The 23,327-nt window shown below is 34.7% G+C and overlaps 1 protein-coding gene across 3 annotated transcripts in view; it reads right to left on the minus strand.

Moving 5' to 3' along the window:
* The window catches only part of MINDY3 (MINDY lysine 48 deubiquitinase 3), a 94,815-nt gene that overhangs the window by 57,236 nt on the left and 14,252 nt on the right, over positions 1–23,327 (minus strand). For all 3 annotated transcript variants that reach the window (XM_060006299.1, XM_060006298.1, XM_060006300.1), the window contains 7 exons: positions 21,935–21,995; positions 20,080–20,253; positions 16,781–16,832; positions 15,786–15,900; positions 13,137–13,210; positions 12,160–12,239; positions 676–746 (listed from right to left, as the gene is read on the minus strand). In XM_060006299.1, coding sequence (XP_059862282.1) covers positions 676–746; positions 12,160–12,239; positions 13,137–13,210; positions 15,786–15,900; positions 16,781–16,832; positions 20,080–20,253; positions 21,935–21,995 — 627 coding nt within the window. The remainder of the gene's footprint in view (positions 1–675; positions 747–12,159; positions 12,240–13,136; positions 13,211–15,785; positions 15,901–16,780; positions 16,833–20,079; positions 20,254–21,934; positions 21,996–23,327) is intronic.

Raw genomic sequence — 23,327 nt, forward strand, 5'->3', positions numbered from 1 at the left:
ATGAGAGCTACTTCCTTCTTTCCCCCAAATCAGAACATCTTATTAAGCGCAAATCATTAACGATTTAAACTCCATTTAAAACTATTTGGAATATCCAATAGTTATTTCAGAATGTGCAGGAAAGCTATGAAATATATATCAAAAAATGAGAGTTTCATGGCAGTTCCTAATTCCAGCACATGTGTTAAAGAGTTTAATGCTGTGAAGTGCTTGGATTTTGCTTTCTAGTGTGAAATCAGTTTTCAGATGAAAAAGACAAGTTAGAATTTCAGGCATTTAGCAGATTCTTTTTCTTTGCCTGATAAGGTATTATCAGTGTTTTCAGCGAAGCATACTGTTAGTGAGGCACAAACAGGGCATTCTTTCCCCTCAGTTTCCCCAAAACTGTATTTATATTCGATAACGGATATCTGTTTTTATAAATTATTTCATGCTGGGTTCTGCCCCCGACCCTCAAAAAGGAACAAGCCTCAAAAAATAAGGAGACTCAGCATGATCAGCCAGCTTAACTCCATCCTCGATAAGCCTGTCAGTTCAGGAAGGGTGGCCAGAAAAGAACTGAGAGTACACACTGTCTGTAGTAAGCTAAAATACGTTGTCCCACGAGAAAAATGCTCTCTGCAACAGTGGACATGTGAATAAAAACCATTCAAAGTATCTTAAAAATCAACTTACCTTACAGTACCTTAATGCTTCCATCAGTGTTAAGAATCCTACAGCTGCTTGTTCATGTATACCAAGAAGTTCTGCAACAAAAAAGTTAGCACTGCATTAGCATATAAATCTGAAAAGCACTTCAATGTAAATATATATGTAAACATATATATATATACTCTACACCAGAACTTTTACTTTTACCCAAAACTATACTTTAAAGCTCAGCATATATTTATTGTTAGGAGTGCACATCAAGTCATCGTGACACTACTACTCATTATAAAATACCATTAAATTAGGTAGTGGGTAATGTGATCCTTCAGATGTACATTAAATGTATTTATAAAACTTTATATTCAATGTTAACTTTTGATGGACATTTGATACCATTCCTCTCTCCCATAAACAAACACAAGCAGCATGCTTAAGACTGGGGAAATAAGGATGAATAGAACACAGTAACTGCTTTACAAAGGCTAAGAGCTTATCAAAGGAGGCAGATGAAAAACTTGTGCTCTCTGTTTATATGAACACACACATCTTATAGTTGTATTAAAGCATCTGCTTACTGTGTTAGGGAAGGCGTACACAAGTGGTAACATCTGAATTGAATCTTGTAGCATATGTAGGAATTTTCCAGGCCAAGAAGCAGAGGAAATGGTAAAGAACTATGATAAATCAATGTATCTAAGGGGTGAAGAATTTGTCAAAGCTTCCTTAAAGGTTTCTAGACTGGGGAACTTGATAAATGGTGATTAACTAAGGGAAAGAATTAAGAAGAAGTAGGTTCTAAAGGGGCGTGAAGAGAGAATATGAGTTTGGTTTTAGACAAGCTAGGATTGAGGCGCCATTAGGACTTCTAGCTAGAGATGGATACAAAACTAGAAGTAAGGCTCAGGAACACGGAAGAGAAATTAGGGTTGGATGTAAAGTCTGGGGAATCACCTGCATAGAGATGAGAGTTGACATCATGGAAATGGGTAAGAAAGAATAGAAAAAGCACAGAAAATGAAAAGACAGATTATTCCACATCAGAGATGTAACTGTGATGGTAATAAAGTCTTTTCAGACTACAGCTTTCAGCTAAAGTACATCAAGTACCACTATAATAGTAATTTGGGTCCACACATATTTCTAAAAAGCATGTTTTTTTCTGGTTAAAAATTATGTCCACTGTAAACACAATGTATATATAACTCTACATCCTTTTTACCATCTGGTTATATATCATCCATTTTCCTATTAGGATATTATGTTTTTCTTATCAATTAATGTAATAATATCAACGTATTTGCTTTTGTTGTAAATAGTTTACTGTGTGTCCTGAAGTACAACATCCAGATGGTATAAACCAGGAACTTGTTGCTTAAGCTTTACGCTTTGTAAATTCAAAATTAATAGAAGGCACGTATACATAGAGTTTGTATTTTTTCACAAACTTCTTACAGGCAGAGAAGACATAGTGATAGTTCCCAAATTTTGGTTATGATCCTTAGGGATGCCTAAGTCCCTTTTAGAGACTACATGAAACCGAAATGATTTACATGAAAAGACGTTAATTGTCTTTTTCACTCTTACACTCTCATGAGTGTATAGTGGGGTTTTCCAGAGGCTAACTGATACGTTATTTCCCAACAGATTGAATCTATAAACAGATATGAGAATCCAGCTGTCTGCTAATAAACTAGACATTAAAGAGACTTGCAAAATTTTAAAGCAATGTCACTCTTCTTACGAAATTTTTTTCTTATTTGGGAAGATAGTTAAATTAAAAATATTTATATTTAAAGTAATTTTAAAATGAATACATCTTTTAAAATTTCTCAGTCTTAATTTTTAACAAAAAACCCAGTGATTATTATTTTCCTATAAACCAAATAAGCGAGAGCTTTTTGGGATCCTCACTATATTTAATAGTGTAAAGGTCATGAGACCAAAAATTCTGAGAATTGTTGAATTACAGCCTTCAAAGGAAAAAGAGCAGCCCGAACAGGCAGCGATGGTCCTCCACAGCCTTTCGAATTTTTTCCTCCTCTTCCTTCCAAAATGTAAGCAGCACTAAATGTTTTCAAGTTCAAAGGATACATGTTAAGAAACATTTTCACACTTCAATTTCTAAAATCAGTTATCACCACCTAGTGTTACAACTTGAAACTACATCATCTATTTCCTTAGAATTGTAAACAAATGTCTAGAATAGTATATTTATAATATCATGCTACTAAATATAGCAAATTAGCTGTTCATAATTCTTGAATAATGAATTGTTCAGATTAGGTCAGTAATCACATGTTTAGGTATGTTGTTTGAATGGTAGCTTTTTAAAAATGTGTTAACTCCTATTTCCTTAAACAGGACATGTACTTATAATTTTTATCTTCTTTTGATAGCTAAAGTGCATCATTAAGAATATTTATTGTACAAAGTTGTAATTATAGTGAGGATACACTACCCTCATATTAAAACTTAAAGAATTTAGTTATAAGAGACTTCATAAGTCTCAAAGAAGTCTGCTTACATTTGCAGAAAATTCTAATAATTAAGTCATTACATTTCAGAATTTTCTGTCTAACTTCGTTTTCTTAGCCTAGCATTTAAGACTAATCAGGGTGATTGTCTACCAACCTTTCCATTCAGTCAGTGGCACTGTACCTAAATGCAAAGTTTTGTATTCCTGAGTTTGCTTTTCTATAGCCTTCTCCTCCACTCCCAACTATCACTTCTCACTACTGTCAGGGTGTCTACAGAAGTCCTTCTTGGGCCTTTCAAACTTGACGCTGACTTGGAAAGCAGATAACTGCACTACATTTATTTAACAAACATGCTCTGGGTGCCGAGTATGAAAAAGAACAATGCTAAGCACAGTGCAGGAATACAAAGGTACCACTGGGAATATGAAGATGAAGAAGCAAAGAGCCTCTCTGCAAACCATGTATCTGATGAGGGGTTAATATCCACAATATATAAGGAACTCCTACAACTCAGCTGCAAAAGACCAAATAACCCAGAAAGCAAAACAAGACGCCAAAACAAAAAAATCTGGGCAAAGGACTTAGACATTTCTCTAAAGAATACATAAAATGGCCAACGGTATATGGAAAGATGCTGAACATCACTGATCATCAGAGAGGTGCAAACTGAAACCTCAATGTTAGGCTAACCATTCTCAAGAACACAAAAGATAAATGCTGGGGAGGGTGTGTAGAATCTGAATCCTTGTACACTGTTGGTGGGGATCTAAAATGGAAAACAGGATGGAGGTTCCTCAAAAAAATTAAAAATAGAACCACCATATGATCCAACAGTTCCACTTCGGTGTATTTAGTCCAAAAGAATGAAATCAGGATCTCAAAGAGATATCTGCATTCCCATGCTCACTGCAGCGCTGTTCACAATAGCTGAGAAACTGAAACAACCTAAGTGTCTAGCAACAAATGAATGGATGCAATATCCATACAATGGAGTATCACTCAGGCTTACAAAAGAAGGGAATCTTCTTACATGTGCACATGTATGAACCTCGAGGACCTTATGCTAAGCGACATATGCCAGTCACAGAAGGAGAAATACTGCATGATTCCACTTAAACGAGGTTTCTAAAATAGTCAAACTCCTAGAAGCCGAGAGTACAAGGGTGGTTTTGCCAGGAGCTGGGAGGAGGAGATGGGGTGGGGAACTGCTGTTCCACAGACAGAGACTTTCCGTGATGTAAGACGAATAAGTCGTAAAGATCTGCTACACAATCTTGTACCTACAGTTAATACCAAACTTAAAAATTCGTTACAGGATAGATCTCACGTTAAATGCTCTTACTACAGTTAAAAAAATTCAACCCCTCCGCCCCCTCCAAAAAAACCAAAGTAGAATGTGGTAAGTGCCATGAGGGCAAAGTGCTCAGAGGCAGGATGGATGACCCGCAGCTGTGGGAGTCAGGGAGTGCCCCGGGGAAGGGAGGGCACACGAAGTGCGAGCTGAAGGACTGGACAGGCACAGACGCGAGGGATACAGGTCTTCAGGCACAGGGAGCGGCATGAACAAAGAAATGAAAGCAAGTAGCATGATTCTGTTCAAGCACAGGTTCATGATGGCTGAAAACTTAAGCTGGGGTGAGATTATGTAGGGTCCTTGAGTAAGTAAGGTAAAGAATCTATAGTTAAAAATATGGAGGAAAAAAGAAAAAAAGGACTTGAAGGATGTTAGATTACCTAAAACAAAAAGCAATACAATACAGAAAAAGGCTTGGTTGTCTCACTTATAGGTAAAGGTACATGCCATCTGAGCCATAAACTTTGTGAAATCTATTTTTGAAGTGAGGAGCTTTTTAAAACCCCCTTATTAGCTGTCTGTCGAATTGCTGAGAAGTCAGGTTGCTAGAGAATTGGTGTCTAGCCAGGGTTGCCAGATCTAGCAAATAAAAACAAAGATGCCCAGTTAAATATAAATTTCAGATACAAAATATAATTTTTCAGTATAAGTATATTCCAAATACTGAACGGGACATACTTACACTAAAAATGATTGTTTATTTGAAATTCAAATTTAAATGGGAGTCCTGCATTTTGTCTGGCAACTTAGTTCCAGCTAACTTAATATATTTTTACAACTAATAGAATTTGGAGAAAAGGAGCACTTCTGACCTTTCCTCACATAAATTCTGATAAACCAAATACATTTCAAATTTGTATAGCACCTGGCCACTAACTGCAATTCACATTAACTACTTAAAAATATGAAAATTTCAAAATGATCTTAATCTTCAGAGTTTAGATTCTCGTACTGTCTATGTATCTTGAGTCTATCAGCTTTCAATTAACTATGCCTGGAAGGACTGCCATAGTGATTTATATCAAAAGAAAAAAGAAACGAAGAATGTGGGTTTCTGATTTATAAGACCTGACTCTATTTCTATCCCATAAAATGAAGAAAACATTAAAATAAAAATAATCATCAAATAAACATACGAAAGCAATAAATGTACAATACATACAAAAAGAGAGGGTACGCAAACGCTATGGGATTCGTTTATGAAAGAAAGGAGGCCATGGGAAGACTGATCTATGGGAAAATAAAATCAAAGAAAACCTCAGCTCAAAATACAGGCAACAGTAAAAATGAAGATCTCTGGCAGGTTAATAGGGGCCAGACCACAAAAGGATTTTAAGACCCTGCTAAGAAGTTTGGATTTTATTTTAAGTGCATGGGGAAGCCAGCTATTGAATGGTTTTAAGTGAGAGAATATCATGATCTGATTTACTGTTTAAAATACCAGGCTAGTTACTGCGAAGGACTGAGGCGTGGGCAAGAATGAATTCAGTGATTAGTTCTATTGCAGTTTTATTTGTACTCTATGGCAGAAGCAAAAGCTAGTTTTAATAACTGAGGTAGAATAACGTACATGAATTCAAGAACTATATGATCAAAAATATATACTTTCATTTAAAGATATAAAAAACTATCTAGATGGGAAGACCTAATATTGTAAAGATGTCACTTCTCTAAAATAATACACAAATTTACTGTAAGCTCAAGCAAAATGTTTAGAGGTTTCTTAAAACTAGAAATTAAAAAGCTGGAAAAGCATTTAATTGGAATAGATAGTATGGAAAAGACCATGATAAATTTGAAAAAGTAAAATATTAGGGAACGTGCTAATAAATACCAAAGTGTATTATATAACTATGTAACAGTGTAGTTTTGGCATAAGAACTCACAAATAGATTGGTGGAATAGAAGACTCCAAAAAATGACTCATACCTATGGGAAAATCTGTTATTTGATAAAGCAGGTGTTTCATATCTGTGGAGAACTGACTGGAATTAGGAAATTCTTTGGGAAAAAGTAAAAAGGTAGATCCCTACTTCATACCACTCATAAATAAATAACCAGATGGATTAACGAGCTGAACATTAAAAGAAAAATAACATCTACAAAAGCATTTGAAGAAAATACTAGAGAGTATTAGTTTTAATCTTGGGTAGGAGAAACATAAAACAGATACAAGGAAAAAATTTAAAAACAAACGCCATAACAGAAGAGATCAAATGATTTAATCTCATAAAAATGAAAAGCTTTGGTATATAAAAGATACCAGTGGCAAAGTTAAAGGAGACAGAAAAGGCTGAGAGAAAATATTTGCAACACAGATTTAACACACAAAGAACGAAGAATTTATAAAGCATCCCTAGAAATTGTAAATAAAAGAAAATAAATAACCTCTCCCCCAAAAATGCCAAAAAATAGAAAGAGACAATTCCCAGAAGAAACACTGAAAGTTGAGAAACATTATGAAAAGATGGTCAACTGCAGCCTCACTAGGAATCAGAGAAACATGAATCAAAACAAGCTACCAGGTGTCAATAAACTGATGGACAAAATATTAAAGATGGAGAGCTCTGAGTGTTGGCCACTATGCAGAAAAACAGGAACTCTCCTACATGCTGGAAGCATAAGTTCATACTTCTCCAGTTGGTAAAGCAAATTTTAGAAGGTAACTGGCATTATCTATCAAAGTTGAACAAGCGTTCCTTAAAAGGTTAAATAAACACAGAATTATCATATGACCCAGGATTTTCACTCCTGGGAAGATGCTAAAGAAAAATAAAAACATATTCTCACAAACATTTGTACATAAATGTTCCTAACCACATTACTCATCACAACCAAGTGGAAACAAGCCAAATGTCCATCAACTGATGAACGAAAAAAGAAAACGTGGTATAAAGCATACAATGAAATATTGTTCAATAAAACGGAGTGAAGTGCTGGCACATGCTAAAACATGGATGAAGCTTGAAAATTATGCTAAGTGAAAGAAGCTGGTACGGAAGACCAGATATTAAAGACATGATTCTGTTACCAGAAATGTCCAGAACAGGCAAACCTACAGAGACAGGAAGCAGATTTATGGCTGCTAAGGGTTTTGGGGAAGTGACTGCTAATGGGTTCAAGGGGTATTGCGGAGATGATACAAACATTCTAAAATTGACGTGGTGATGGCTGCACAGCTCTTAAGAACATAACTAAAACCAGTGACTTGTACATTTTAAATGGGAGATGTGTAAGGTATGTGAATTACATCTCAATAAATCCACTTAGTTAAAAAAAAAAAAACCACCCAGAAGCCTAAATTTTGTTAACATACGTTCTGCTTTTAGGAATCTATCCTACAGGAATACTTGAATTTGAACAGAAAGATATATACAAAAACGTTCACTGCAGAATTGTTTGTAACAGCCAAAAATGGTAGTACCATCTAAACGTTCATAAAAAATAAACTAGGGGCAAAAGACAAACTGGGGAAAAAATGTTTACTACATATATGACAGATCAAGCATTGATACCCTGTATAAATAAAGGTGAGAAAACTGCCCATTTATCTTTCATTGAAACTTCTTGGCCTTTCCTGGATAAACACGTAATGTCCATTTTCTTTCCCACTGCCAGATTGATGATTATTGCTAGGAAAAAGCCTAATTATAAGCTTTACTGGTTAGATCCACTCTAAATAATTCTATGTAACCTCATCTCAGCTCTTAATTCTGATTGCACATTTAAAAACTTCTTTCATAATCCATCTTTATATTCCTTCTTACAGCAGTTGATTCAAACTCTTTCTCTCCTTTATATGCCTCTAACTTTCTGTCCACTCATTCTCAGCAACTTCAAACTCTCAAGAGTTCTCCCAATTCAAATCTTGCATATTTCAAAATGCCTTTTTCTTTTCTCAACACAGTCTTTCTTCCTGTTTTAGAAGAACTGTGCATCTTTCCAAGGTCACTGTTACTCTTGACTCCATTTACTATCTCTCCTATTAAAAGCAGTTCCCTTTCTAACAAACAATTTAGGTGACTTCTATCCCTTAAAACTATACCTGTGTATACCATCTCTTGGCCTTATTTTGACCAGGCAGTGAACTCCTGTTTCCATCCTTTCACCAGCAAAATTTCCTTGCTTACATTGCTAAAATATTTACTCCCTATGATATGGCCTCTATCTCAATTGCTCTTTTAATTGCTAAATTCATAGCCTCCCCCTAGCCCTCATTCGCCTTGATTGAGGGATACAGCACAGCTCATTCACTAACTCTGTGTCATGGACAAAAATCTTTGGATTAAATTCTCAATCTCAGCTTCCCTCCATAAATGAGGCAAATAACTATCTCTCAGGGCTACTGTGAAACTTAATAAAACAACTTCTTCCACATCATCCTACATATTTATTTTCACACTGAAGACTCTGTTAAGTATAGTTTAAGAGGCTGTATATCATGATGATTAAGTATGCTGGTTGCAGGGAACCAGACTACTGTGGTTGAAATCCCAGCTCTGCTGTTTACTAAACTGTATGGATGAAGCAAGATACTTAATTCGGTGCCTTACTTTCCTTTATTCTATGACCTTCATAGAGTAGTTATAAGAACGAAGTGAGAAAATGGAAAAAAAAAGAGACAGTCATTAAATACTAAGAACAGAGCTTGGCGTTAAGATAATGTGTGTCACTGCTGCATAATGGGCGTTCTTAACAATCGTCAACAGTTGTAACTGCTCTTTAAAGAAAATGAAATACTTGAGGAAAAGGATTGTTTTCTGTCACCAACACATACACAGTGACTTAAAGCTGACTTCCCATGATGTTTCTTTCCCGTGTTCATTTATTCATAAACTTTATTTGAAAACCTACTGGTTATTTGTACCTTACCCTCATCTGTCTAAATCATGGCTGAATTCTACAAATTCTACTTTCCTGTAGGCTCTTTCACAGAGGAAGAGTGGTCCAGGAGGAGAATGTACTACGCGGGACTGAGTGCAGGCCTTGGCTATGGTCAAAAGCTGTGTATGCCTGCTGTTGGACACTGGGCGGATTACTAAATTATCTGAGCCTCAGTTTTCTTACCTGTATATACTGAGGTTGAGAAGATACATATTCAAAACATACTGCTTAGCACAAAGTACCTAAATCCTAGTGGCTCTGTTTCTCTTCCTCTGCCATGCCTATTTCATCTCGTTACCTCCCAGCTGTCTTGACTATGTGCTATAGCTTTCGACTTGTCATCCCATCCCATTCCAATGCATTCTACAAGCTGACAGATTAGTGTTCTTACCTTGTGTCTTACGTTATTGCTCTGTTTAAATATCTTCAATGGCTCTCTTCGTAACGTCTGCCAGCTAATGTTTAAACTTCTTCAAATCAAGATCCTCTGGGTTCTTACCCAGCCCTACGTTTGCGATCTTCCCTCCCACTGTCTCCTTCACAGAAGCCAATTCTCTTGTCTCCTCAAACCTGGCTGCACATTAAACTCATCTAGGGGTAATTTTAAAATGATCCACGTCCAGACCCCACTACCTAGAAATTCTAATTTCTTTATTTATTCTCAGCTGGGGCCTGAGCACTGACTTACTCTTAGGCACCCTAAGTGATAACACAGGGTCGGGATTAAGATACACTGCTCTAATCAGACTCATCTGTCTCCCTGTTCCTAGAGACACAACCTATATTTTCCCTCTCTCTCATTCCACGTGGCCCCATTAAAAGGGTAACTCTTACTTTATGGCTCTCCACCTATCCCAAAGGTTTTCTCCTTCCCCTGAATTGTGTAACACTTTATTTCAACATGCTTCGTTTTACCTCGCATTATAGTTATTTGTGTGCATGTTCCTGTTTTCCTCTTTTGAGGGAAAGCCAAGTTCTTCCCATGGGCCAGCTGAGGCATTTTAGAAATTTAATCTTAGTCTTTACAATCTAACAACCCTTTGAGGAAGATATACCTCCCTATTAGCCAAGAGAAGTAAAGCAGCTCGCCTAAAGATTTATAAAACTAGTAACTCTTTAATTATAATTTTTCTTTGTATATTACATATATCACAACCTCCTCCCATGTTGTCAGACAGAAAAGTATCTAATAAATGCTGAATGAATGTATGGATTTTTATTTTAAGTTTGGTGACTGAAATCAGATTCAACCTTAAGTCAACATTCCTAACGATTAAGGGAAAATGCAAGAAATATACCCTGCCTATTTTCTTTTCCAAGATAATTATTTCAAAGTTATTGCTTAGTTTTGATATTTAAACTATACTTTTAAAAAAATCCACAGCAAGACAACAGCTTTGAAAGCTAATATTTCAAGAAACAGAAAAGGATGAATTAGTACACATCAAGAACCTAAACTGGAATAATTGACCAATATCCTGTAAAGGAAGTACACAGCATGAAGAAGAGCCTCTAACCAGCAGGATTAAATACTTTCAGCTATCAATCAGAATGAGGGCTCAAGAATAGGATGGGCGATGGGCTCAATTACCAAAAAAAAAAAAAAAATAGAGCAAGATAACCTGGCTACTTTTTCTGTCAGTGAATTTTACCAGAAATCACCTAAATTAGGTTCTAATTCTAACCTCATCACTCAGATAATTTTGCATATATTATCTAACGTAGGAAAGAAGGGTAGCTCTTAAATTTCTTAAACAGTAAAATGAAGGGCTGGATTGTGTTATGGTGCTTTTTAATTTTGAAATTCATTAATTTTTACTGATTTTTTTCCCTTAATATTGTATTCTTTCATGTTTCTGTTAACTATGTGTCTTTCTAAAATTTGAGAGCACTTCAAATTTAAGATCAAGATTCACTCATTTAAATGGGAGCAAAAAGCAGTAACTATTATTTTCTCAATCATAATCTTTGCTTCCGTCATTTGGTGACAGTTTTATCTAACTATAGAAGAAAAAATAAATTTCCCTGTGAACCACAGGAGCCATGATGCTTTCTGTTCTGTACCACATACTTCAAGAGGAGGCACACGGCAGTTATTCAGTAGAAATGAAAGCAGGCTGACTGAGTAAGAACAAACCAAAGGGAATCTCTTCGGGGCTGTGTGTCAGCCCTGCCTACTGGACGGCCTGGCCAAAGGGGTTTCATGCCAACATCCCTGGCAACAACATGAAGCTACAGGCAAGAAATGATGAAGGCCAGAAATGGAGGCGATGGTGGTTTAAAATGCTCGGATAACCTTAAGTGTGCCCCACATTTTAAAGGAAATTACGAACATTAAAAGTAATACTGGAAAAAACCCACTAGTCTCTTAAAGCAAATATTTCAAATCACAATACTTGTAATTCTCAATTTCAAGCAAAATGCAATAGTGTTCCAGACTCACAGATACCACTGGATAAATATGTACTAACTCTACGTATACTAAGAGGACTATTTATTACTTTTTCTAAAGAAGTCCTACAATCCTAGTTTTATACTAGAGAAAACTAAAGGCTTGAGAAGTAACTTGACTCAGGTCATACACTTGGGATTTGAACCCAAGTTTGTCTGCCTCCAAAGTCTATGCTCTTCACGTTACAGCACCTTGAAAACTGTAAGGGATTCTCCTATAACAAAGCATTTATCTTAACCTCTAAGTAATGCAGAGCCACTAAACAGATTAATTAACCATCAACTGTATTCTAGTGAACTATTAATCATAAACGAGATAAACACAATGAAGAACATACTTACTCATTCCTGAGCATTCTCTATCACCGTCCCATACGTTAGAAACTGCGTGTCCCGTTAGAAGGAGGTTAATTAAACTTTGGCTATTAATAAAAATTAAAAAGTAATTAAAATATGAATACACTAATATTCAAAACAAATGATTCCTAAGGTAAGGCATAAAATAATGACTTTTTACATTAAATTATATTGTTTAGAAAACCAAGTTAGAGAGAAACCTTATAGTTCTCATTTTATGTACTTTGCTGAACAACCACCTTGCTAAATGTGTCACCTGCTGTATCACCGCAATCGTATCTATTGTTCTACATGTGCATATAAACTTAACAACTTTATCCAAGACATCACATTTAAATGGATGAAAAAAAATGATACTTAGACTAACACTTTACTTAATATTTATAATCGCCTTAAAAAATACAGATGTAATTGTAAAATTTGTGTTTGATGGAAGATACGTGAATTTTAACCTCTGAGGCAGAAAGATCTCAAGAAAAGGACTTATGTTTTAGAGTGAGTTAACAATCGATCACTGTGTTATTAATTTTACTACAAATAGCTATAAAGAGCTTGAGAGGGAGGGTATTCTCAGAGAAAAATAAATAAAAATCTTTTTTCACCCAAGCAGGAAAGCATTTACAAATAAGGGTATACTTATTTCTAAGTCGAAATGAGTAAATTTCATCTATTAGAAAATTTCATGAACAGAATATTAAGCAGAATTTGTTAAAATATCCCCAGTGTCATCTTAAAACAAAATATTTCCTATAATAAATCCAATGCACACATAAACCTAAAGTGGAAATTAACGCTTCATACCTAAAGCAAACACTGCATAAAGCATAAGACTGCTCAAGTTCCTAGGCTTTATGCTGCTAGCACTGACAGACAAAATCATCTGACCCAGTAGTGTTTCATCTTAGGTCAAGTCCCTAAAAACCGAAGTCCCTATGAGGAAATAATAGATTTTAGTTAATTACCTGCCATGTCCATACACAGGATCTATCAAAGGTTCACTTGAATCTTCAATTTCATTTTTTATGTTTTCAATGCCCTAAAGAAACCAAGAATTCATTGGCTTATTTTAAAAACTAAAAATGAAAATTATGGTAGTTTAAAAACTGATCAATTTATACTATAAATTAATAAAACACAATTACTTAATTAACTTTTCTCCCAAAGAATTACCCAGATTTGAAATGGGGGGTGCATTTGAGATGATAATGGTGAGTAGTAGTCAGTCTAAGAATCTTTTATTTTCTTCCATGGGCCCTACATAAGAACAGGTAACAGATCCAATGTTGGTATGTGGGTTAAAGGGGTAGAGAGAGAAAAAGAATGTTTAAGCTTCAAGAGGAGGGAGGAGAAAATTATTGTATTCGAAAGTTAACACTCACTTAACTTCAGGTGAAACTGTATTCAAACCTAATATACCTGCTAAGGCGTCTGATGTATTTTCTTAGATCATTAAAAAAACTTATTGGCACTAAATACATACACACATGAATGCTAATAAAGATATGAATTTAAATACACAAAAGGTATATCTGGTACATAAGAAAATGGAAGGTTTGCTTCTGATTGTGTGTTCTTACATATTGGTAATTCAAACGTGCACTGACAAAATAAAATGTAGACTAGGGGGGCAGGAAGCTTCCTATTTTTCCTGAAAGCCAATTTTCAGATATTTTTAACCCCCCCAAAGAGCATCCAAATCCCTGAAGTCTAGATACTGGATAAGTACAAGAAGAGCTAGGCATTTTAACTCCATCAATTCCAAAATGACAAAGATAAACTGCCATTCACTGTGCTATTCACCTAACTTCAACCTTTGGTTCTATCTGATAACAGGCCATTTCTAAGAATTAAAGAGATGATAATCAATAATCAAAATAGTAATGATTGTGTAAATATTACAGAAGGATACAAACAAGTGTGAGATCTTGCACTGGCCTTCTTTGTAAACAACTACACAAAACAGACTATGATACAGCCATGATGAATAATATGAACAAATGACATAATCACTGGGGAGAAAGGGCTCATCATTTTAAAGACCAGCTCAAGGAGAACAACTAGACATGATGGTTTTATTGGCTGTAAAGGACAAGGGACAGAGGAGGCATCAAAATTTCTGAGCATAAAAAATTGGGAGAATACTGAACGGTCACGATGAACTCATAAGAAACCAGTCATCTTAGATACCTCCATGACTACCATTCCCCAACTGCTAATGAACTACCAAGTACTTCAAGTTCTTTCTCTTAAATATTCTCCTAAATGTGTTAAAATTTCTAAGTTTAAAACACGCTCCTTTTCTTTTCCATGGTCACTGCTCTGGCTTAGGTTCACCTATTTCAGTAACTACTTTTCCATTTTTTCCTGACTCTAGTCTGGTACTCCACACACCAACCCCCTCCAGTACAACTCTGATACCAATTCAAAGAATCTTTTATCAACAAAAAGATCTCGTTACCCCATTGTTCACAATTTTTGTTTTGTTCTAAGTTTGGCCACATGAAAGGAAATCTTAAGTATTTCTGCACAGTATCCAAGGATCTTCATATTCTGAGTCTTTTCTACGTAAATGCCCAGTCTCATCTTCCACAACTGCCTTTCTGGTACATTGCGCTACACTAATACTGAACTACTTAGAGTTTCCCAAATGTGTGTTATATCCCCAATTATAAAGGCATAATCGTGCGCCTTTAGACTTGCAGTTCCCACAGCCTGGAATATCCTCCCACAGCTATTCCGTCCAGAAAACTTCTCCTCATCCAGCAAATGATCCCTACAATACAAGGTCTGCCCTTGACCTCACCAAATGAACGCTGGCACCCCTTCACCTATTTCCCACCATGCTTTGTGCATGCAACAAACAAACACCAAAACACACTGCCATGATGGAAGTAACTGTTAACGTGTCCACGTTTTTTGTCTGTTTACAACACTGAAGAGGAATGATTTAAAAAAACTGTATCCCATATTGTAAGTTTAGTTCCTAGCACAGAGTCAATGCCCAATAAACATCTGTCAAATGAATGAAGTCTGATTTCAGATACAGCAAATCTAGCAGGATAACTGAGACTTAACAGGCTGCTAGAGATGTGAGGTTGGCATTTGGGGGAAAAGGGTAGGACTGGAAGTGTACATGTTGGAATTAACCACATAAAGGTAAGCTGAGAGAATAAAAGAGGTAAACAACAGGAAAAGATGGAAATGAAGCTATAAGCAAAAATGTAATTATGAGGCATTACAGAAAGAGAACTAGTGATGTATCCGGTAAGTTAAGAAGGGAGTGGGGTTTAGAAAGAGCTTCCAGAAGGGGTTAAGGGGCCAAGTGCCAGAAACTGCTAATATCAAAGAAAATAAAATTCCAAAGAACTGACTGTTCTTCATAATTAGAACATTACTGATAACCTCCGCAGTCCAGAAGATCATGGGTGAAAGCTGGAAAGTGGTTAAGTAACAGATGAGTGAAGAAAGAGAAGGCAATTCCTCATTATCAGCATAAGAGATTTTAATTCTGAGATTTAGAAACAACATGAAGAATAAAATTTCTCTTCACCTCAGGAAAAATACTAAACTCAAACTAATAAAAAACAGAAGAAGTATCTTCTTCAACAAACCTTTGTCAGTAACACAGAATACAGAAAAAGCAATACTCCAAATTTGTTTCCCCACACTGAATACTGGTCCAAGACAGCATCTTTTAATTCTGATAAACTTCTGAATGATCTTTTTCTGGGGAGGGGGAAAAGAATTAAGTATTAACAACATGATGAGACTGACTACATTCATAAATAGGAAAAATTTTTAATTGTCTTCTACATTAAAATGCATACATACAAATAGGAGATTTTTTTAAGTGTATCAAATTTTCAAATACAAATTTAGCCATTAAAGGCAAAAGCTACTGCTGACAACTGTCACTATCTATAATAGATACCATTAAAATAGAATGCCTACGTAGTAGGGACCTCTTCATCTCTCAGGCGAACTGTCTGGCAACAACTTCTTCAATGATCATACAGTTATTTAAGGAATGAGGTGGCCGTCTTCTAGGATATGGTTAAGAACAAAGAAAACTTGACTTTTTAAAGCCTGAAAATTATTTAACAAATATCTGAACACCAAGGATAAGGTGTACATTTGTGGCTTCTTTTAACATAATGTTATATTTCAAATCAAATGCCACCTGTAATTCTATCAACATAGCTATCCCTTACCTTTTATTTTATAACAAAAAATTTAAACACTCTGATGAAAATATGGCGCTTTTAATGAAAATTATAGAAAGCGTATTTTGGCAAACAATAAATAAGAATCAAGTATTTATCACACTAGAAATCTTTATATTCAGTCAGACAGAAACATTAAGCTAAAATGATTTTTTCATTATAATGATGAAAAAGCTTTTAATGTTATGAAAGAGTATATTTCCATAGTTAATTTGGGAATCAGAATATTTTAAGTACACATTTACAAATTATTCTTTTTTTGAAATCGGAAAACAAATTAATCCTCAAGCATACAAATCTAACTACCTTTCCACAGTACAAACAGACTTAAAATGGCAATGTGTCCAGAAGGTAAGTATTTTAAATGTTCCAACGTTACTTACTGAATTAATGCATGAAATCGCTCAAAGCCAAGCTCTTCGACAGCCAAGGCAGCTATACATAAAAGACACTTTTCAGCACTACACATGGCAAATAAATGACACAAGATACACACAGCAGGCTGTAAATACTTTCAAGCAATTAAAAGTTTCCCTCTTTCCTTACTCCCTTAAAGTTCTCAGTTTATTTTCAACCTTACTGTAACATAAATTTATATTTCAACATCTTAGTTACCATGATTATAACTAAAATGGATTTAATACTGAGGATGGAGAAGGGTGATTAAATAATAAACATTTCTTTTTTAATTCAGTTGTGCTGAAATCGTTAAAATATGAGAAATTATTGACAATCACAGTGCTTCACACATAGTTGTAATGTGTTCTGCGCTTTAAATAATCTTTCAATTCATAGCGCCAAGTAAAATCCTCATAGCTAACCTTCCTCCTACATAATATAAAATCTTTAGGCTTGACGCTTAATTATTAAACAGATGTATATAAAAAGGCAGAGCACTTTGAAAGTACACAGGTTCAACGACAGCTATAAGTTTGTTTCCGCATTTATTTGTATAACTGTTGGGAAGTTTTCAGTAACTTATTTAGATTACGTTTATTAATACAGTACAATTGTAAGTTTTTAAGAAATCAAAGGTAAAGTTTACTTAACACTTTTCTAAGTGCCAGGCCCCTTTCCAAATGCTCTACGGGCCTTAACCTTATTTAATCCTCAAACAACCCTATTACCCCATTTTACAGAGGAGGAACCTGAAGCCCAGAGAAGAATCCTCCCAAGAGCCCAAAGCAATAAACAGCAGAGCTGAGATCCGAACCCAGATAGTCTCAGCTGCCCAAAGATGAAGTCTTTAAAGATATCCTACACGGATCAAAATGCCTACTCTCATTTATCACAATGAACAATTTCATATATATTTTATACAGTAAATCTTAGTACTTTCAAATATTAATTCTCACTAGAGAACTGAATTGATTCGTTATGAAATCAAAATTAAAATTTTGATTTACAATGTAAAATGTCACATTATTCTAGCCTTCCAAAGTCCAGTTTTAATTTTCAAATGTTTCAAATTACTTTTTTAAATCTTTAAAAGTCCAAAAGGATTAATTTAAATAATCTTTTGATTTGTGTGTGGGAAACAAACTGAAATTGAACCTGAATATTCACTACTGCAAACAAGTGTGCATTACCAAAAGCCAAAACTACACACCACACAAGCCAATGAAATTAACGTTTGTACAGAATGTAATACTGACAAGGAGGAAAACAGTTCATGTTTAAAATTTCAGGATAAAATAAAAATTCTACCTAATCTTTTCCAAACTGTAATTGTTCTGCAGTGCCTGATTATCTGAATCATTTTACTGGGTATATACTATGAAAGTTGACATCAAGATAGTAATTTAGAGAAAAGAGGCAAGCAAAATAAAAAGCTTAGCAGGCAGGATGGTGGAAAAATATAACACAAGAAAAAGAAAATAGCTGGGAATAAAGAAAGGAACAGGTAAAACATATTGTTATATGGAATAAAAATTTTAATATAAGTTCATTTCATTGTCAACATCTAAGGTGAATTTTCAAATTTTCAGTTACCGAAACTTTTCAAATTTATACCACATTAAAAACGAATATCAAATATAGCTTCATTTCATGTCCATTTTTAAAATGAGACAAAGTAAACTGGAAAATTACTAAACTATGTTTTTTGGAGGGGAATTCATGCCCACTTAAATGAATCACTGAAGTGCCGAAGTTAATGAAGCATGAGGCCATTTAACCTAAAGCTTTTTAACCTATCAACACAGAAATGTACAGCACATCCCAGGGAGCACACAGTATACTAGGATACTAATGAAAAATGTTACAAGAAAAGATCTCACTATTTTCTTACAAATTAATACGCAGACCAGTTTTAAGCGCATATTCTTTAAAACCACTTCTAACTAGTTCAATCATTCCTATTAAAATTTTAGTATCTTAAACAACACTTTTAACCATGCTTACATGCAAGCCAGTAAAACCTGGAAAGTGTTTTAAAACCAGTGTCAATGACACATTTTTTGACTATCAACCTTGTGAATACTTGTTTTCTTCAATTGTCATTATCAACTGTAAAAATATATTAAATTCTCTTTGAAAGGCTATGTTTGAAAGGCCTGAAAAGGAAATGCCATTCAACTGTTTAAATTTTAAAAATTCTTCCTTGCAAATGCACTATTAGTAGAATCTGCCACTGTAACTGCAAAGGTGAGAGAGAGAAGGCGCTGACATCACAGAGATGGTTCAGCTCAAGGAGGCAATGTGCCTCACAATCCCACCAGGAAAGCCAGGTGTGCGTCTCAAGCAACTGAAATCTACTTTCTAGAAACTGGGTGTCTAGTTTCTCTAAAAACAAGTTCCGCAGAGATGATAGTTAATGGATTGCACCACAGGTAGATTAAGTCACTTATTCAATATAAGCACCTGGAACTACCAATTATCAAAAGCAACCTACTGGCAAGTTAATTCCTGCAAAGAAAACCAGAAAAGCAACTCTTTTTATCTAGTTTCTGTACCATCAGAAGTCTCCATTTTACTAGCTCATTTTGGCAGTTTTTAGGTCAACTATGTCAGAATTTTCAAATACTAAAGACCATAGAATTCTTGTGAATGAGAACAGCTGTTATTTAATTTATCTTAAAGAGAAATCTTCAAAGTATGAAAAACTTAAATGAATGCAAAATTAAAACTCATAATTAAAACTATCTTAAAATAATTCATCCATAGTAACCATGTCCAAGAAGTTCAGGAGGAAAAGAAACAACACGTAGTGAAGAAAAACGTCCCCTTCTTTACTTTAGGAAACAACTAAAGATATTTAAGACATTTTCCAATGTTAAAAAAAAAAAAATCTCATTTTTCCCCAATACCAGAGAAAACATTAAGGTATTTGAAATGAAAGAATATAGAAACATGTTATTTAAGCTTTCTAAACGAGAGTTCCAAAGCTCAAAAGAGATTGTCATCAAGCAGAAGTCAACTAGAAATTTTACCTAAGTTTATTTTTAGAGATGCATTTCCTGTTTTTTCAAAAATGAAAGAAAAAATAAACAATGTAACATCCTCTAGTTAATTTAAAATAATCAAAAGGGAAATGAAAAATACTAACAAAGCTCATGAATTAAGCTTAGGCTAAAAAAGAGACCTTATAAAATGTTTAAAGCTTTTTTCCTTTAAAATTTTCAATAGTTTTATTTAAACAAACATACAAGAAATTACTTCAGGAAATCAAAGTGTATCTTACAAGAATGGTCCATTTGGCAACTAGACTGTGCAGGACTCCCAGGAAGACCAGCAGTCTCCTCAGCCGTCTTTCCTCTTAACCATGAAGCCAAGCAGTACGGGCCAGAGTCGCTACAACAAGCAGTTTCTAAAATAGCACATAAGGTGTGACAAAGGAGTTCCTTCCGCTCTCCCTCTAAAAATAACCAAAGGGTAAGTTATAATGGTTGTCTGTAGGGAAAAAAATCCTGTCATAAATAACAATATTAAGAATGCATTAATTTAATGGTGAAAATCAAGCATTTTTAGTGGAGGAAAAATCCATAAACCACCGATCTTAAACTACAGTTCAGAAAAATGTGCTTGAGGGTTAAAATGTCACCTCTGTTAAATATTTCCATTAATGAGAAAAAGAATCCTGGAAAATGCAGAATTAAACATAAGAAGAAAGAATATGCTACGTGGAATAACCTGATACTGAACGCCCCTTTCTTAGGCTGCAAATGGAGCCTTTCAGCCATGCGGATTCCTTTATTGTAGAACCAGGCCAGCGTATGGGCCTGCTGAGACCTCTGTTTTTCCCCATTTCTGAATTAGTCTAACGTCTTTAATCTCCCAGTCCCACAGGGGTAAGGATAATAAGATAACACACCGTCAGCACACACAATACCACCATCCGTTACATTAGCAGAGGCCACAGCGGTTATGCTGCATAATACAGAAACCACCGATACTGTATTGCAGTGATTTGAGCATTAGACATTTACAGAAAATAGCACAAATGCACAATTTCTTCCTGAACCTTAGCCACCCTCCCCCTTTCAAGCAGTATTAATCTCCAGAAGTAGTACCATTTTCTGAAACTTTCAAACAAAGGGGATAAGATGTATACACATCCTATGTAAAATTTTATGCCGGAACAAGCTTTCTCGCTCTCCTAATTAAAAGTTCTTTAAAGACAGGAACTGTGCCATTCACCCTCTAGCCACCAGAGCGTTTACGACATTTATGACAATGCTACATAAATTTTTTTATCCATATGAATATATTTCTGTGCAAGGAATATTATAAATTTTATTAATAAAATCTTCATGTTAATAATAGTATTTTTTGAATAGTTTCTTCTCTCCTCAAATTTATTTTGCATTTTGGCTATTAATTAATTAAAAATACATGACAGTGACACTTTTAACTCAAGTTCACAACCACTAGTAGAGTCTACCTGCATGGTTTGGAATGGAAGCTGTTTTGCCCTTATATACAAAACCGCAATTATAATATATCCCACCTTCTTTCAGCGGTTACTGTGAGTTCACATAAAACTGTGCAAGTGAAGGAAATATCTTTGTAAACTGCCAAGCAGGATGCAAATGTCTGTTCTTATCAGGTAGCACATACAGTTCTCTGACTTAATCATATTGCAGAAGCCATGAAAGCTTCATTTGCAATTTAATTCAGAATTACTTGAGGTATTATCTGAATTGTGTAAGGCGTTATACTAAAAGATGCAGGAATACAAAGATAATTCTGACTTTTTGCTCAAAGCTAAATAAGACAAAACAAACATAAATGACTGTCCTTATAGTATGCTATCATTTAACAGTTCAGGGAAATGCCCCAAAGGATTTTTCCCTTAGTGTAATATCCTGTCTTATACCTCTTAGGAAAGACAAATTTGGAAATATACATTTTAAAATTTGAAGTCATCCATGAAACTTTCTGAGACATTTAAAAAGTAAATCTCAGGAAAAAGTAACCCACTCATAGTTTACTTTTTAAGACAGATAATTTCAACTAAATTACTGCCAATGAATACTGCATGGATCATCTATAAAATAGAAGATGGAGTAAAAGTTGATAAAAGACAGCTATCATACCTTGGCAATCCCTCCAAGAAGACTTCTCAGAAGAAAACAGGAGCTTCTTCAAAAGAAATGCCTTTATACAATTAAAGCAATAATTATTAGAATGTATTATAAGCATACCTTACATCATTCTTTTATTTTAAAATGGAAAATAAAACTAATTTGCACCTCCTTTCTGATCTTTTGAATAGTGCTATAAAAATTTCAAATGGCTTCCCTTCACGTTCAACAGTAACTGAGCATAATTACTTACTCAGAATATACTACTATAAGCTTGATTCTACATGCATACAATTCTTCCTCCTTTATAATACATATTTTCTGTCAAAGAGAAAAATTGACTCAAAATAATAACCACATAACTGGAAAATTAAAGAAATTTACTGCTCCATTCACAGAGTGAAGGCCCTTTAGACCAGGAAAAAATCTGTATTTCTCTTTGATTCCTTAGAGGAAAAGAAATCTAAATGCAAAAGTGGTTCTGCTCTCCTAGCTCTGATTTATGACACAAGATGACCAAGGTGTGGGTCATCACTTTGTTATAAGGAGTCCTAACTTCCTGGTTTAACTCATAAAGCTTTAAGAGTCCAAAGAAAAAACAAACTCATTTCTAACCTTTCCTTAAGTGAGCCAACTATGTTACATTGGTGATTTGATAGATAACAGTTCAGTGTGTAACAGTGTTTCCTTCTCAAAGTGTAGCTCAAGGACTATTTGCATCCTAGCCACCTGACTTGTTTATTTAAAAGGCAGATTCTGACACTCCACCTATTTTATCTCTAGGGGGCAGATTCAAGAAAAAAGAGGTTACTATGGTGATTCTTACTCACAGGTGTTTGAAAACAGTAGTATTCAGACAAGAGGACTGCTTATAGTCAGACAGACCTAGATTTGAATCGTGGTTTCATTACTTTACTAATTAAAAATAATAATAGCACAAACTTTAAAAGGTTGTAGTGAGGATTATGAGATAAACTATTAATACACTTAGCACAGTACCTGGTACCTAATAAGCAATCAATTCAAAGTATTTTAAAAAAAAATAAGTAACGTTCTGTACTATTCACGTTGAAATAAAATCTACAAATACTACAACCAAGTGCTTCTGATCCCCCCCCCCCACCCAATAACAAAAGCCATAAAACTAATATAACTACACTTGAAAACTTTGGAATGGTGAATGGGACAACCATTATTTCAACACTAATAGAACCACCATTAGCATTTTGATATACTTCCTTCCAGTCTTCCTTTCATACCTGTTTTAAATTTTATTTTAAGTGAGAAGCATAATGGGTACGTGATTGTTTTCCACTTTTCTGTTTTCCCACACAATTCATAACTTTAACTCTTAATCTCTACATGTCTATTCAAGCTATTAAAATTTATTTAAACATTAGTCCAT

This window comes from Delphinus delphis, chromosome 2 (assembly GCF_949987515.2).
Source record: "Delphinus delphis chromosome 2, mDelDel1.2, whole genome shotgun sequence".
Lineage (NCBI taxonomy): Eukaryota > Metazoa > Chordata > Mammalia > Artiodactyla > Delphinidae > Delphinus > Delphinus delphis.